The sequence below is a fragment of the Anolis carolinensis genome, unplaced genomic scaffold (assembly GCF_035594765.1).
Source record: "Anolis carolinensis isolate JA03-04 unplaced genomic scaffold, rAnoCar3.1.pri scaffold_12, whole genome shotgun sequence".
Classification (NCBI taxonomy): Eukaryota; Metazoa; Chordata; class Lepidosauria; order Squamata; family Dactyloidae; genus Anolis; species Anolis carolinensis.
In genome coordinates, this window is record NW_026943823.1 from 21,916,083 (window position 1) to 21,931,115 (window position 15,033).

Here is a 15,033-nt window from a genome sequence, read left to right on the forward strand (position 1 = left end):
TGTCTGTCTATATATGTTGTTTGTCTGTTGGCATTGAATGTTTGCCATATATATGTTCATTGTGATCCGCCCTGAGTCCCCTTCGGGGTGAGAAAGAAGGGCGGAATATAAATACTGCAAATAAATAAATAAAATAAATAATGGATGGCATTTTATTATGCTGTTGCATATCATGGGACTTGAAAAATTACTGTGATATGCAAGGGGCTCTTTAATTTCCCCCTTTATAAAATCCCAGTATGTGCATGATGGGGAAACTAAATTCATCCATGGCCCGATAACAGAGTTCACATCCAGAAGGATTTGAGAAGAAGTTTGACTTCTTGGGACCTGGGAGCCTCTTCTCTTTGACTTGCGCCTCAAAGGAGTCTCTTTTGTTCCCTTTGTCCTCTGAAATTCTAATGAATCCACAGAACTTGGCGAAGTCTAGACTTTTTTGTCTGGTTTCTTTGACCACGGTGTCCTTTCCGGAAGAAAGCAAGTGGACACTTGAAAGTGTCCCCCGTGTGTCTCTGTTCTTTCCTTTTCTCTTGGCCAAGGGACCTTTAATGCTTCTATATCTATCGATAATGCTAAAATGCTTTTTAGTTGGACCAGTGGGACTATGATGGCATCTACCTAGAAAGGAGGAGAGAGAAAGAAAGAAGAAAGGAAGGAGGGAAGGAAGGAAGGAAGGAAGGAAGGAAGGAAGGAAGGAAGGAAGGAAGGAAGGAAGGAAGGAAGGAAGGAAGGAAGGAGGGAGGGAGGGAGGGAAGGAAGGAAGGAAGGAAGGAGTGGGTTTTGTTATGTGCCTTTGACTCCAACTTACTGGAGCTCTATTATCTTGGCCAGTTTTCTTCAGAGGGAGAATGAATGTGACTTACACCCTCCATGAGTTTCCATGGCCTAAGGTGCATCTACACTGTAGAATTAATGCAGTTTGGCACCACTGGAACTGTCGTGGCTCAAGGCAGTTGTAGTTTTACAAGGTCTTTAGCCTCCTCTGCCTAAAGAGTGCCACAACAATCTACAACTCCTGGTTTTCCACATTATTGAGTCGTGGCAATTCAAGTGGCGTTGAACTGCATTTATTCGACAGTGTAGATCAGTGGTTCCCAACCTTTTTTTTTTTTTTTTGACCAGGGACCACTCTCCAACATTAGTACCAAAAGGGTTATGAATCAGTTTTTGCTCAACTTCAGATTCAGTTTGGTTATGTATGATGCCAATTCAGAAAATTGCATTGGATAGACCACATCAGCTCTAGTTTCTGATCCAGAACATATTCCATCCACTAGTCACCATCTGCTCGCCCACAGAAAACCATATTTAGGAATCTAGAGCTGATGTGGTCTATCCAATGCAATTTTCTGAATCAGCGCCATACATAACCAAACTGGTTATGTATGGTGCTGATTCAGTTTTTAGACCTGTTCCTGGGGTTATTTATGGCGGTGATTAAGAAAATTGCATTGGATTGGATCAGCTCTAGTTTCTGATCCAGAACATATGCCATCCAGTAGTTGCCATCTGCTCGCCCATAGAAAACCATATTTAAGAATCTAGTGCTGATGTGGTCTATCCAATGCAGTTTTCTGAATCAGAAAACCACCCAAATAACCCCAGGAACAGTACTAAAAACAAAGACACCAAGAGATGTTGGGCTATGTTACTATCCATAATAGTAACTGTGAGGTCACGGACCATATTTTAGTTCTTGTGGACCACTGATGGTTCATGGACCACAGATTGGTGTCAATACACCTTGAGCTGGTCGCCAAGAATCCTATTCCAGCACTTGATGAAGGGTGTTAATGGAAAGATGCATTCAGAAGTGGAAATGGCACACACCACCACCAACAACAACAACAACAATGAGAGAACCAACATGATTGTGGCCATGAACGGTGGCTGGGAGTTGGACACTTCAGTCCAAATCCTCAAGACTTTTCATGATAGGTCCAAGATGTGGCCGGTTCGGAGACTCACGCTTGATGCTGAGCATGGTGCTCTTCTCTAAGCCCTCGGTGCTGTTGCCATGAGACCGGGCCCTGCACATGTAGAGCCCCGACTGGGCCTGGGAGACGTTCCGGAGGCCCAGCGTCACCGAGATGGAGTAGTTGTCCACCTTCTTCTGGGTGAAGGACTCCGGGATTTCCTGCAAAGTGGGGTCAAACCACGAGAGGTGGCTGTAGAGGTACTTGGAGGACTTGCAGGTCAGCTGGACGTCACTGGCCACAATGGCTGTGACCTGTGGGTCGGTCTGTAGTTTCGAGGGCATGTCTGCAATAGGAAAGAGAAATGGATGTCTGCCATTGTATCCTCATCCTCATCGTGGTTATCATGTGTTACAGCCCACCTTTTTCTATACTGAGATGCCATAAAAAGTACCGTATATACTCGAAGATAAGCCGAGTTTTTCAACCCTATAAGCCTCCCTGGCTTATAATCAGATCAAGGTTGGCAACGGAGCCTGCAGGCTATTGCTTGCAATATGCGATCTATTTCTCTCTTCTCCTCCCTTATCAGTGTGTTTCCTTTTGCAAAGCCTCCCTGCAGCCTATTGCTTGCAATATGCGATCTATTTCTCTCTTCTCCTCCCTTATCAGTGTGTTTCCTTTTGCAAAGCCTCCCTGCAGGCTATTGCTTGCAATATGCGATCTATTTCTCTCTTCTCCTCCCTTATCAGTGTGTTTCCTTTTGCAAAGCCTCCCTGCAGGCTATTGCTTGCAATATGCGATCTATTTCTCTCTTCTCCTCCCTTATCAGTGTGTTTCCTTTTGCAAAGCCTCCCTGCAGCCTATTGCTTGCAATATGCGATCTATTTCTCTCTTCTCCTCCCTTATCAGTGTGTTTCCTTTTGCAAAGCCTCCCTCGCTCTTAATCAAGGGAAAGTTTTGAAAAGAGAGAAATTTTTATTTCTGAAATTTACCACCCTCGGCTTATACTGGAGTCAATGTTTTCCCAGTTTTTTTTAGTGGTAAAATTAGGTGCCTTGGCTTATATTCGGGTTGGCTTATACTCGAGTATATATGGTAATTCAACCATAAATAAGGTTGAAATCCATTGAAAAGCAAGAAAGATAATGGCCACCCATATCCATGGATTCAACCATTTATGGATTCAATTACTTGAATGATTCAATTACTATGGCTTGAATTTTTAACAAAAATGCAGAAAAGGAAACCCTGATTTAGCCATTTTATATAAGTGATGCCATTGTATTATGTTAACATCTGTTATTGATGTTTTAAAATGTGCTTTTAGGATGTTTTAAAGATGTTTTTAAGATGTTTTTAAATTGTTGATTTTAGCCTGTTTTTGTAAGCTGCCCCGAGCCCTAGGGGAGTGGAGGCATATAAGTTTATAATATCATTAATATTAATAATAATAATAATAATAATAATAATAATAATGCCACTGTATATAAAGCACATTATTTTACTATGCTATTATATATATGTGATGTCATTTTACTATGCTATTGAATACAGGAGCTTCAATAGGCTATCATTTATCATGGGAGCATCTCCAGAGTGTGGCTTCCAAGAAGTGTCCTGAAACCAGACCAAGATGTCCTTCAAATCTTTCCAAGCAAAGTCCTAAGTCGTTGTGAGTTGGCATCCATTTGTGGTCACAACGTAACTCAGATTGAAAGACATACTAAGATCCAGGCCTTTGGCGTCTGCCATGATGTGGCAGGTGATGCAATGGAGACATGCTCCATTTGGAAGTTGGGAAGAGGCTTGGAGACCCACGGCCATGTCTTACCAGAGACGAAGAACTCAATCCTTCTTTCTTCGGTGCCCACTTTGTTGGAAGCCACACAGAAGTAGATCCCAGAGACGTTGCTCGTGGCCGTCGTCAGAACGCTTATGATCTGCCCAGTGGAGAAAGAGAGTGAAAACTCAGATTTCTTTTCTTTCCCATTATAATCACACCCTATCTATATCTATCTATCTATCTATCTGTCAAAGTATGTATTTTTGTCTATATGTTTGCATCACAAAGGCTGCTGCTCTGTGAAGAGACTTTTGAATATATACATTTTACCCCTCTGTTGACTAAACTTTTATTCGATGGAACTATTCTAGTTGGGACAGACCACCTTTGGGAGCATCTACATTGTACGAGGGTTGAATGGAAAGTAATGCCTCCACCTTCGTAAGTCCTCAACAGATGGCAGTCCTGGTTTGCGGCAGGTCCTGGCTTGTTCAGTAGACTCTCCTCTACAGTTCCATTTGGCAGGAAGCCTTAGCATTGAACGGTTGTGTTGTTAAAGTGCCAAGTATGGAACCCTGCGGAGATGGGGAAGCCTTAGCATTGAACAGTTGTGTTGTTAAAGTGCCAAGTATGGAACCCTGTGCAGATGGGGAAGCCTTAGCATTGAACGGTTGTGTTGTTAAAGTGCCAAGTATGGAACCCTGTGCAGATGGGGAAGCCTTAGCATTGAACGGTTGTGTTGTTAAAGTGCCAAGTATGGAACCCTGTGCAGATGGGGAAGCCTTAGCATTGAACGGTTGTGTTGTTAAAGTGCCAAGTATGGAACCCTGCGCAGACGGGGAAGCCTTAGCATTGAACGGTTGTGTTGTTAAAGTGCGAAGTATGGAACCCTGCGGAGATGGGGAAGCCTAGCATTGAACAGTTGTGTTGTTAAAGTGTGAAGTATGGAACCCTGCACAGACGGAGAAGCCTTAGCATTGAACGGTTGTGTTGTTAAAGTGTGAAGTATGGAACCCTGCACAGACGGAGAAGCCTTAGCATTGAACAGTTGTGTTGTTAAAGTGTGAAGTATGGAACCCTGCACAGACGGAGAAGCCTTAGCATTGAACAGTTGTGTTGTTAAAGTGTGAAGTATGGAACCCTGCGCAGACGGGGAAGCCTTAGCATTGAACGGTTGTGTTGTTAAAGTGCCAAGTATGGAACCCTGTGCAGATGGGGAAGCCTTAGCATTGAACGGTTGTGTTGTTAAAGTGCCAAGTATGGAACCCTGTGCAGATGGGGAAGCCTTAGCATTGAACGGTTGTGTTGTTAAAGTGCCAAGTATGGAACCCTGCGCAGATGGTCAGTCAATGCGACTTAAGCAACGTGCAGTCATTGAATTATTGACAGCAGAAGGTGTCACTCCAAAGGAGATTCATAGAGAATGAAAGATGTTTATGGGGATTGTGTTGATGTGAGTCCTGTGTGTCGTTGGGCGAGTAAGTTTGTCACCTGACTTGCGTGACAAACAAAGAGTTGGACATCCTGTGACAGCAACCACCGGGTTTCACAAGCAAAAGGTTGACAGATTGATTCAGGACAATCGTCGTATCACTCAAGAGAGAAATGTCAAGCATCATCAGCATTTCACAAGAACGTGTGGGTCACATTATTGCTTTGTTCGTCTATCGGAAGATCTGTGCACAATGGGTCCTGTGAGACGCTGGTTGCAGAAACAGAGTGTCGACTTCTTCCGGGATGGCTTCAGAAAACTTGTTCATCGTTGGCAGAAATGTATCCAATTGTCTGGTGATTATGTGGAAAAGTGAATAGGTAAAGGTAAAGTCCAGTCATGTCTGACTCTGGGGGTTGGTTCTCATCTCCATTTCTAAGCCGAAGAACCGGCATTGTCCGTAGACACCTCCAAGGTCATGTGGCCGGCATGACTGCATGGAGCACCATTACCTTCCCGCCGGAGCACTACCTATTGATCTACTCACATTGGCATGTTTTCGAACTGCTAGGTTGGCAGGAGCTGGGGCTAACAGCGGGTGCTTACTCCGCTCCCGGGATTTGAACCTGGGACCTTTTGGTCTGCAAGTTCAGCAGCTCAGCGCTTTAACGCACTTCGCCACCGGGTCTCCACGGAAAAGTGAATAGTGGTCGTTAAAGAGTACATTCTAAGGATTATTTCTGCATTTGATTTATTAAAATATTCCCATCCAAACCCAAGTAACGAAGGTGGAGGCATTACTTTTCATTCAATGCGATTTGATCCCATTTTAACTGTCATGGTTCAATATTATGGAATCGTAACAGTTGTAGTTTGATGACGCACCAAAGCTCTTTGGCAGACAAGGCTAAAGACGTAGTAAAACTACAACTCCCAGGATACAATAGCATTGAGCCATGGCAGTCAAACAATACTATAGATCAGGGGTCCTCAAACTTTTTAAGCCGAGGGCCGGTCCACAATCCTTCAGACTGTTGAGGGGCCGAATTATCATTTGAAAAGAAATACGAACAAATTCCTATGCACATTGCATATGTCTTATTTGTAGTGCAATACAACAATAACAATGAAAGAACCATACAGTATTTAAAAATGAAAACAATTTTAACCAACATAAACCTATTAGGATTTCAATGGAAAGTGTGGGCCTGCTACTGGCCAATGAGATAGTCAAGTTAATTAGGATTGTTGTTGTTGTTGTGTGCCTCCAAGTCATTTCAGACTTTAGCCTAAGTCTAAAATTATTTATTTATTTATTTATTTACTACATTTATATCCCACCCTTCTCACCCCAAAGGGGACTCAGAGAAGCTGTATGTACATGCAATGTATTATATTATTAGCATAGCACAATATTAGCATTATATATTACTATACTGAACTATACCACTATACTGTAATATTATATGTAATATATAATATATAATTAATATTATTATATGGTACTAGCTTAGCCCAGCCACGCGTTGCTGTGGCTTTGTCTGGTAGTGTTGGTGAGAACTTGTTGAGGCTGGATGGCCATCTCTCAGGAGTGGTTGGATTGTGTCCTGCATGATATAAGGAAGTTGAACTGGATGATCCTTAGGGGTATCTGCTAACTTTAGGATTGTATTATTATTATTATTATTATTATTATTATTATTATTATTATTATTATTATTGAGAGGCTGGCAGGCCATCTGTTGGGAGTGTTTGAATTGTATTGTCCAATGGCAGAGTTGGGTTGGACTGGATGGCCTTTAGGGGTCTCTCCTAACTGTCTGATTTTATAATTCGATTTGTTTTATTACTGTGCAGATATTGGATAGCCATCTGTCAGGAGTGGTTAGATTGTGTCTTGCATGATATAAGGAAGTTGAACTGGATGATCCTTAGGGGTATCTGCTAACCTTAGGATTGTATTATTATTATTATTATTATTATTATTATTATTATTATTATTATTATTATTATTGAGAGGCTGGCTGGGCTGAGTAGGTTGCTAGGAGACCAAGTGGGTGGAGCTTAGCCTTCTAACTGGCAGCAATTGGATAAAAACAATTATTCCTCTCCCTCTAATTAGGACTTTATTTTTCTTTTCCTTTTGTTGTATGAACGTAGAGGCATGGATGAGGGGTTGTGTTGCCAAGTTTAGTGTTTCCGGGATGTGTAGTTTTGTTGTTTTGTCCTAGGCCGAAATTTCATTACCCTTTTATATATATAGATTATTATTAGTATTATATTGTACAACATTATAATATTTTTATCAATATTATATGTATATACAATATATTATATTATTAAAACTGATATAAAAATATTATATTATAAAACTGGGGGTGGGGGCCAGGTAAATGACCTTGGAGGGCCGCATCCGGCCCCCGGGCCTTAGTTTGGGGACCCCTGCTCTAGATGCTCCAACTTTTTCCGGCTTTGTTTCACGATGCCTGTTTTGGTTCAGTTGCCCCAACTGGAAAGACGATCCTGACGGAACAAACTGCGACATCTGAAAGCAGACAATTAAGACCAGGCTGCCGAGCCTTTGACATTTTTATTGTTTTCCCCAACGAGACCGAACAGCAAGACAGGGATTTGCTCGGCTCTGCTGGGAAATGGGCCGACGGGTTTCCTGGAGATGATATTTCTGGCTGGAATGAGCACCGGAGGCTGTAAGATTTTTATCCGCGCGTTGTTTATAAAAATTATAGCCGATTATCTCAAAGCTTTGCTTGACACATCCACCCACGGACTTCATTAGGACAGCTGTGGCAGAGAAGTCTTTCCCCCGAATGGGATTTGGCCGGGAGAGCTCTGAGAACCAGCCGCAACTAATTGATCTTTATTAATTTTCATGGAGAGACCCAAAGTCAGGTGACTTATACGGTATATATATTTAAACAATTTAGCTCAACTATACTCATGTTGTCGAAGGCTTTCATGGCCGGAATCACAGGATTGTTGTGTGTTTTCCGGGCTGGATGGCCATGTTCCAGAAGCATTCTCTCCTGATGTTTTGCCCACATCTATGGCAGGCATCCTCAGAGGTTGTGAGGCATATTGGAAAAAACTAAGCAAGGAAGATTTATATACAGTAGAGTCTCACTTATCCAAGCTAAACGGGCCGGCAGAACTGACAAAGTTCTGGAACACAACACACCAGACATCACAGTTGTGGAAAAGAAAAAGGTTTGGATCATTGATGAAAAACAACAGGAAAAACTCAGCCGCTATCAGGACCTCAAGATTGAACTTCAAAGACTCTGGCAGAAACCAGTGCAGGTGGTCCCGGTGGTGATGGGCACACTGGGTGCCGTGCCAAAAGATCTCAGCCGGCATTTGGAAACAATAGACATTGACAAAATTACGATCTGCCAACTGCAAAAGGCCACCCAACTGGGATCTGTGTGCATCATCAGAAAATACATCACACAGTCCTAGACACTTGGGAGGTGTTCGACTTGTGAGTTTGTGAAACGAAATCCAGCATATCTATCTTGCTTGCTGTGTCATAAAATAATAATAATAATAATAATAATAATAATAATAATAATAATAATAATAATAATGGCTCACGAATGGGACCCTGAAGAAGGAGACAGAAGGCCTGATCCTTGCAGCCCAGGAGCAAGACATCAGGACAAAGGCAATTAAGGCCAAGATTGAAAAATCAGCTGATGACCCAAAATGCAGACTGTGCAAGGAAACCGACGAAACCATTGATCATCTCCTCAGCTGCTGTAAGAAAATTGCACAGACAGACTACAAACAGAGGCACAACTATGTGGCCCAAATGATACATTGGAACTTATGCCTCAAGTACCACCTCCCAGCAGCAAAGAACTGGTGGGATCACAAACCTGCAAAAGTATTGGAAAATGAGCACGCAAAGATACTGTGGGACTTCCGAATCCAGACTGACAAAGTTCTGGAACACAACACACCAGACATCACAGTTGTGGAAAAGAAAAAGGTTTGGATCATGGATGTTGCCATTCCAGGTGACAGTCGCATTGATGAAAAACAACAGGAAAAACTCAGCCGCTATCAGGACCTCAAGATTGAACTGCAAAGACTCTGGCAGAAACCAGTGCAGGTGGTCCCGGTGGTGATGGGCACACTGGGTGCCGTGCCAAAAGATCTCAGCCGGCATTTGGAAACAATAGACATTGACAAAATCACCATCTGCCAACTGCAAAAGGCCACCATACTGGGATCTGCACGCATCATCCGAAAATACATCACACAGTCCTAGACACTTGGGAAGTGTTCGACTTGTGATTTTGTGATATGAAATCCAGCATATTAAATAATAATAATAATAATGATAATAATAATAATAATAATAATAATAATAATAATAATACATCACACAGTCCTAGACACTTGGGAAGTGTTCAACTTGTGATTTTGTGATATGAAATCCAGCATATTAAATAATAATAATAATAATAATAATAATAATAATAATAATAATAATGGTAATAATAATAATAATAATACATCACACAGTCCTAGACACTTGGGAAGTGTTCAACTTGTGATTTTGTGATATGAAATCCAGCATATTAAATAATAATAATAATAATAATAATAATAATAATAATAATAATGGTAATAATAATAATAATAATACATCACACAGTCCTAGACACTTGGGAAGTGTTCAACTTGTGATTTTGTGATATGAAATCCAGCATATTAAATAATAATAATAATAATAATAATAATAATAATGGTAATAATAATAATAATAATACATCACACAGTCCTAGACACTTGGGAAGTGTTCAACTTGTGATTTTGTGATATGAAATCCAGCATATTAAATAATAATAATAATAATAATAATAATAATAATGGTAATAATAATAATAATAATACATCACACAGTCCTAGACACTTGGGAAGTGTTCAACTTGTGATTTTGTGATATGAAATCCAGCATATTAAATAATAATAATAATAATAATAATAATAATGGTAATAATAATAATAATAATACATCACACAGTCCTAGACACTTGGGAAGTGTTCGACTTGTGATTTTGTGATACGAAATCCAGCATGTCTATCTTGTTTGTTGTGACATAATAAAATAATAATAATAATAATAATAATAATAATAATAATAATAATAATAATAATAATACATTTTATTTTTATACCCCACCCCATCTCCCTGAAGGGACTCGGGGCGGCTTACATGGGGCCAAGCCCAGACAACAGACAACATAAAAACACAACATTGAGAGAAATTAATCAACAATAGAAGAAGTCATAAAACAAATGAGGTCACATACAGTTAATATAGGGTAAAGGTAAAGGTTTTCCCCTTGACATTAAGTCCAATCATGACCGACTCTGGGGCTTGGTGCTCATCTCCATTCCTAAGCCAAAGAGCCGGTGTTGTCCGTAGACACCTCCAAGGTCATACTATGATAAAATCCTGGGTTGGCTCCAAAAAAGGAACTGGGCCAAAGAAAGTGCAAGTAGTGTCAGTTACAATTAGGGAGAGGTAGATACCAGAACTATTGTAATGACAATTACAATGACAATGAAAAAAATTCCACACCCCAAATGGATAATATCGATCCCTCCGAATTCTCCTCTCTTGGTTTTCCCAGGCACTGGCTTGGCTTCCTACTGGCAGTGAACTCTTCAACGTATTTGGGATTTTTTCGCCCTGTGATCACTTTGCAATCTCCTCTGTTTATCTCTGGTAACAATGATGTCACTGCAGTGCCTTTCCTGAAAGGATGCCAAAAGGCACGATGGCTCTTTTAAGAGAAAACTCACGCGCCTTTTGAGTCTGAGAAAGCGCAGGGAGGGACCACGAGCCGTGAGAATCCTTGCAAAGGGCATCCGGTTAATGAGTCCCCTTATCTCCCCAAATGCATTGCTGTCTTGGCTCTTCTTTCTCACTTTGTCTAATCCAGCCTCACTTGCTATTCCTGGAGTGTCTTATGATGCATCTACACCAGGGCTCCCCAAACTAAGGCCCGGGGGCCGGATGCGGCCCTCCAAGGTCATTTACCTGGCCCCCACCCTCAGTTTTATAATATAATATTTTTATATCATTTTAAATAATATAATATAATGTATATACATATAATATTGATAATCTATATATATAAAAGAGTGATGGCATCACTCTTCGGCTTAGAAATGGAGATGCGCACCAATCCCCAGAGTAACAACATTTTTACTAACTATACTTTAGAAACACTTTAGAAACACTTTAGAAATGAAACACCAGCACGCCCTAATTTTGTAACGACTTTTGAAACATTTTTTAATCGATTGCACATGCCTATTATCCATACCTTTAACTTGTCGTCATGCGTCATGGTCCTCATCTTAATGCTCTTGATCCTGTTCACCGCGTATGTGGCTTCGCTCCCAATGGTCTCTTCCACCTTGCTTTTCCCTCCACGCTGTTTGCACCTGCAAAGAAAAATGCACACAGAAGGATCTACATGTAGAATTAACGCAGTTTGATACCACTTTATTCTCCAACTGCAATTAGGCAGGGACAGTCCAGATTAATTCTCTTTAATGAGAATATGTCCCAGTTTCCCCCTTAAACCTAACTTTATTTCAATTGTTGAAAACTATAGTTTAATCTATGCTGTAGTCAGGGGAGCTGTAGTCTTTTTTTTTTTTAAATCTTTATTAAAGTTTTTGTTACAATAGTTAAAATCAAGTAGGTTAAAATCTTAAGAAGTTGAAAAAGCTAAGAAAAAGTCGGAGAGAAGAAATAATAGATAAGAGTTGGGAACAAGGTGGAGGGGAGGCAGAGGTGCTTAAAGATAGAAAGAGAAAGGATAAAGTGACCAAAAAAGAACAAAAAGAAAGTGACGATAATAAATAGGTCTTGTGTTGACTTCCCAAAACATCTTCAATGAGTTTTTGCTCTTTTTCCATCTTCCATATCCATCTCTTGCCTTTCTTCCTTCTCCTTATCTTCTTCCCATGTCTCTACCTTTTTGGGTATTTTCTTCGTCTTCATTTTCTTTGTTGGTCTATTAATTTTGTTCCATATATATATATATATACACACACACACACACACACACACACACACACACACACACACACAGAGTAGAGTCTCACTTATCCAAGCTAAATGGCCTGGCAGAAGCTTGGATAAGCAAATATCTTGGATAATAAGGAGGGATTAAGGAAAAGCCTATTAAACATCAAATTAGGTTATGATTTTACAAATTAAGCACCAAAACATCACGTTGTACAACAAATTTGACAGAAAAAGTAGTTCAATACGCAGTCATGTTATGTTGTAATTACTGTATTTACAAATTTAGCACCAAAATATCACAATAGATTGAAAACATTGACTACAAAAATGGCTTGGATAATCCAGAGGCTTGGATAAGTGAGACTCTACTGTATATATATATTCTCCTCGCTTTTACACTTGGATTATTTGTATGTTCATACTTATATCAGTGTCATATATATATATATATATATATATATATATATATATATATATTCAGTAACTCCGCTCCAGTCTGTCTCTGTCACTGGGGTTCCCTTACTTTTGGATAATAAGAAAGTGAGCCTATCCATATTTCTTATGTCTTGGACTTTTCTCAACCAAGAAGAAGGAAAAGGAGAAGGAGGAGGAGGAGAACAAGAAGAAGAACAAAAAGAAGAACAAGAAGAAGAACAAGAACAACAACAACAAGAAGAACAAGAAGAAGAACAAGAAGAACAAGAAAAAGAAGAAGAACAACAACAAGAACAAGAAGAAGAACAAGAAGAAGAAGAAGAACAATAACAACAAGAAGAAGAAGCAGAAGAAGAACAAGAAAAAGAAGAAGAAGAACAACAACAACAACAACAAGCAGAAGAAGAAGAAGAACAACAACAACAAGAAGCAGAAGAAGAAGAAGAAGAAGAACAACAACAAGAAGAAGAAGCAGAAGAAGAAGAACAAGAAAAAGAAGAACAACAACAACAACAAGAAGAAGCAGAAGAACAAGAAAAAGAAGAAGAACAACAACAACAACAAGAAGAAGCAGAAGAAGAAGAACAAGAAAAAGAAGAAGAAGAACAACAACAACAACAACAAGAACAAGAAGAACAAGAAGCAGAAGAAGAAGAACAACAACAACAACAACAAGAACAAGAAGAACAAGAAAAAGAAGAAGAAGAAGAAGAACAACAACAACAACAACAACAAGAAGCAGAAGAAGAACAAGAAAAAGAAGAAGAAGAAGAAGAACAACAACAACAAGAAGAAGAACAAGAAGAACAAGAAAAAGAAGAAGAAGAACAACAACAACAGCAACAACAACAAGAAGCAGAAGAAGAAGAAGAACAACAACAACAACAACAACAAGAACAGGAAGAAGAACAAGAAGAAGGTATCTTTACTAATAGAAAGACCTCTTGTAGGAAAAGCACCATGTTAATCTTTTCATTCCTTGTAAAGGCCCGTTTATGGCCTCATTTCAAAACACTACCAGACTTCTGCTGTTTGTTCTATTTGTCGCCTTTCCCTTCGAGTCTCCTCTTGGAGAGTCAAAATGGACAAAGCCCGCTTGGTCTCTGCTCCGTCCCAAAACCCGCTGCGACATACATTCTTCAAGGTTCTGTTTATTTACTTCGCAGCAGCTGTTCCTGTTGGAGGAGTTGAAAACTTCAAACGTCCCTGTGGGGTGCCCATGTCCTTTGGTAGCTGCTTGTTCCGAGGAAGTCTTAACCCCTTGGAGTCCAACTCGCAATTGGAAAGGCGGCTTCAAAGACGCATCTGGAATCGGTGGGCCGTCATCGCCTTTCCCATCAAAGATCTTCAATTGAAAGCTCAGTGGGCGCTGGAGGTGTGACTAGCCCCCTTTCCCCATAGAAGGAAGTGGGCAACTGGTGGCAAAACGATTGTGGTTTTTTAAAAGACTGTTTTGGATTCTTGGTTAATGGAGACTCAACTTGAATTATAGTTTATGAATTGGCCTAGAATAGGAAGAGAAGCTTGAGAGTTTTTCTGCCTCCTGTGCATGAACATACTCCTTGTTGAAACAACATCCCAGAGAAAGAAGAATGGATAGGAAAAGAAATAGATATTATGAACATGGATAAACTGACTGCAATACTTTCAAGATCGCAAGGAAAGAATATGAAAGAGACAGACTGGAGCCCCTTCATCAAATGGTTGAAAACTAGTAAAATTAAATTGACAATCTAAAAATGAAAGAGGACTGAGTAAGCAAAATGGACAATACAATAAAATCACTATCGCTATACACCATAGAACGTAAAGTTATTACCAAACAAACAGGAGAAGAAAATTATTTTTCCACCACGAAGAAGAATGGAAGGACACACCCATTTTCTTTTTTTCTCTCTTTTTCTTTTCTCTCTCTCTTTTTTAATTTCCTCCTTTAAACTCCCCCCCCCCCCCCTACTTTCCTCTTCTTGGATTGTTCCTCCACTTTTTATGTTAAAGAAATTTATGTTAATGTGGGATTTGTGTATTGATAGTGTTTAAATGCAATTTGTGCCATGCCTGTATTGCAACTGATTGCATCATCCAGAATGTAACGTAGTGTGGAAAGAGTTAATTGCCAAGAATCTATGATGACCTTGATGTGTGGCTGGAACTAGGGAGTATCCAGACACAAGTGTTTGTGCTGATTGATTGTGTCAGTTCAGTTGAGTTCTGTCTGCCTAGAGTCAAGTCCTGTGTTCATCTGTCGTCTGTGTCTGTTTGTGTTGATATAGTAAAACTTTGTAAATACAGTAGAGTCTCACTTATCCAACACTCACTTATCCAACGTTCTGGATTATCCAACGCATTTTTGTAGTCAATGTTTTCAATACAGTAGAGTCTCACTTAT

The 15,033-nt window shown here is 40.0% G+C and overlaps 1 protein-coding gene across 3 annotated transcripts in view; it reads right to left on the minus strand.

Annotated features, from left to right (window-relative positions):
* Positions 1–15,033, minus strand: part of LOC100563056 (vascular endothelial growth factor receptor kdr-like) — a 180,177-nt gene that overhangs the window by 57,716 nt on the left and 107,428 nt on the right. For all 3 annotated transcript variants that reach the window (XM_062964097.1, XM_062964098.1, XM_062964096.1), the window contains exons 11-13: positions 11,497–11,617; positions 3,751–3,859; positions 1,969–2,262 (exon numbers count right to left, since the gene is read on the minus strand). In XM_062964097.1, coding sequence (XP_062820167.1) covers positions 1,969–2,262; positions 3,751–3,859; positions 11,497–11,617 — 524 coding nt within the window. The remainder of the gene's footprint in view (positions 1–1,968; positions 2,263–3,750; positions 3,860–11,496; positions 11,618–15,033) is intronic.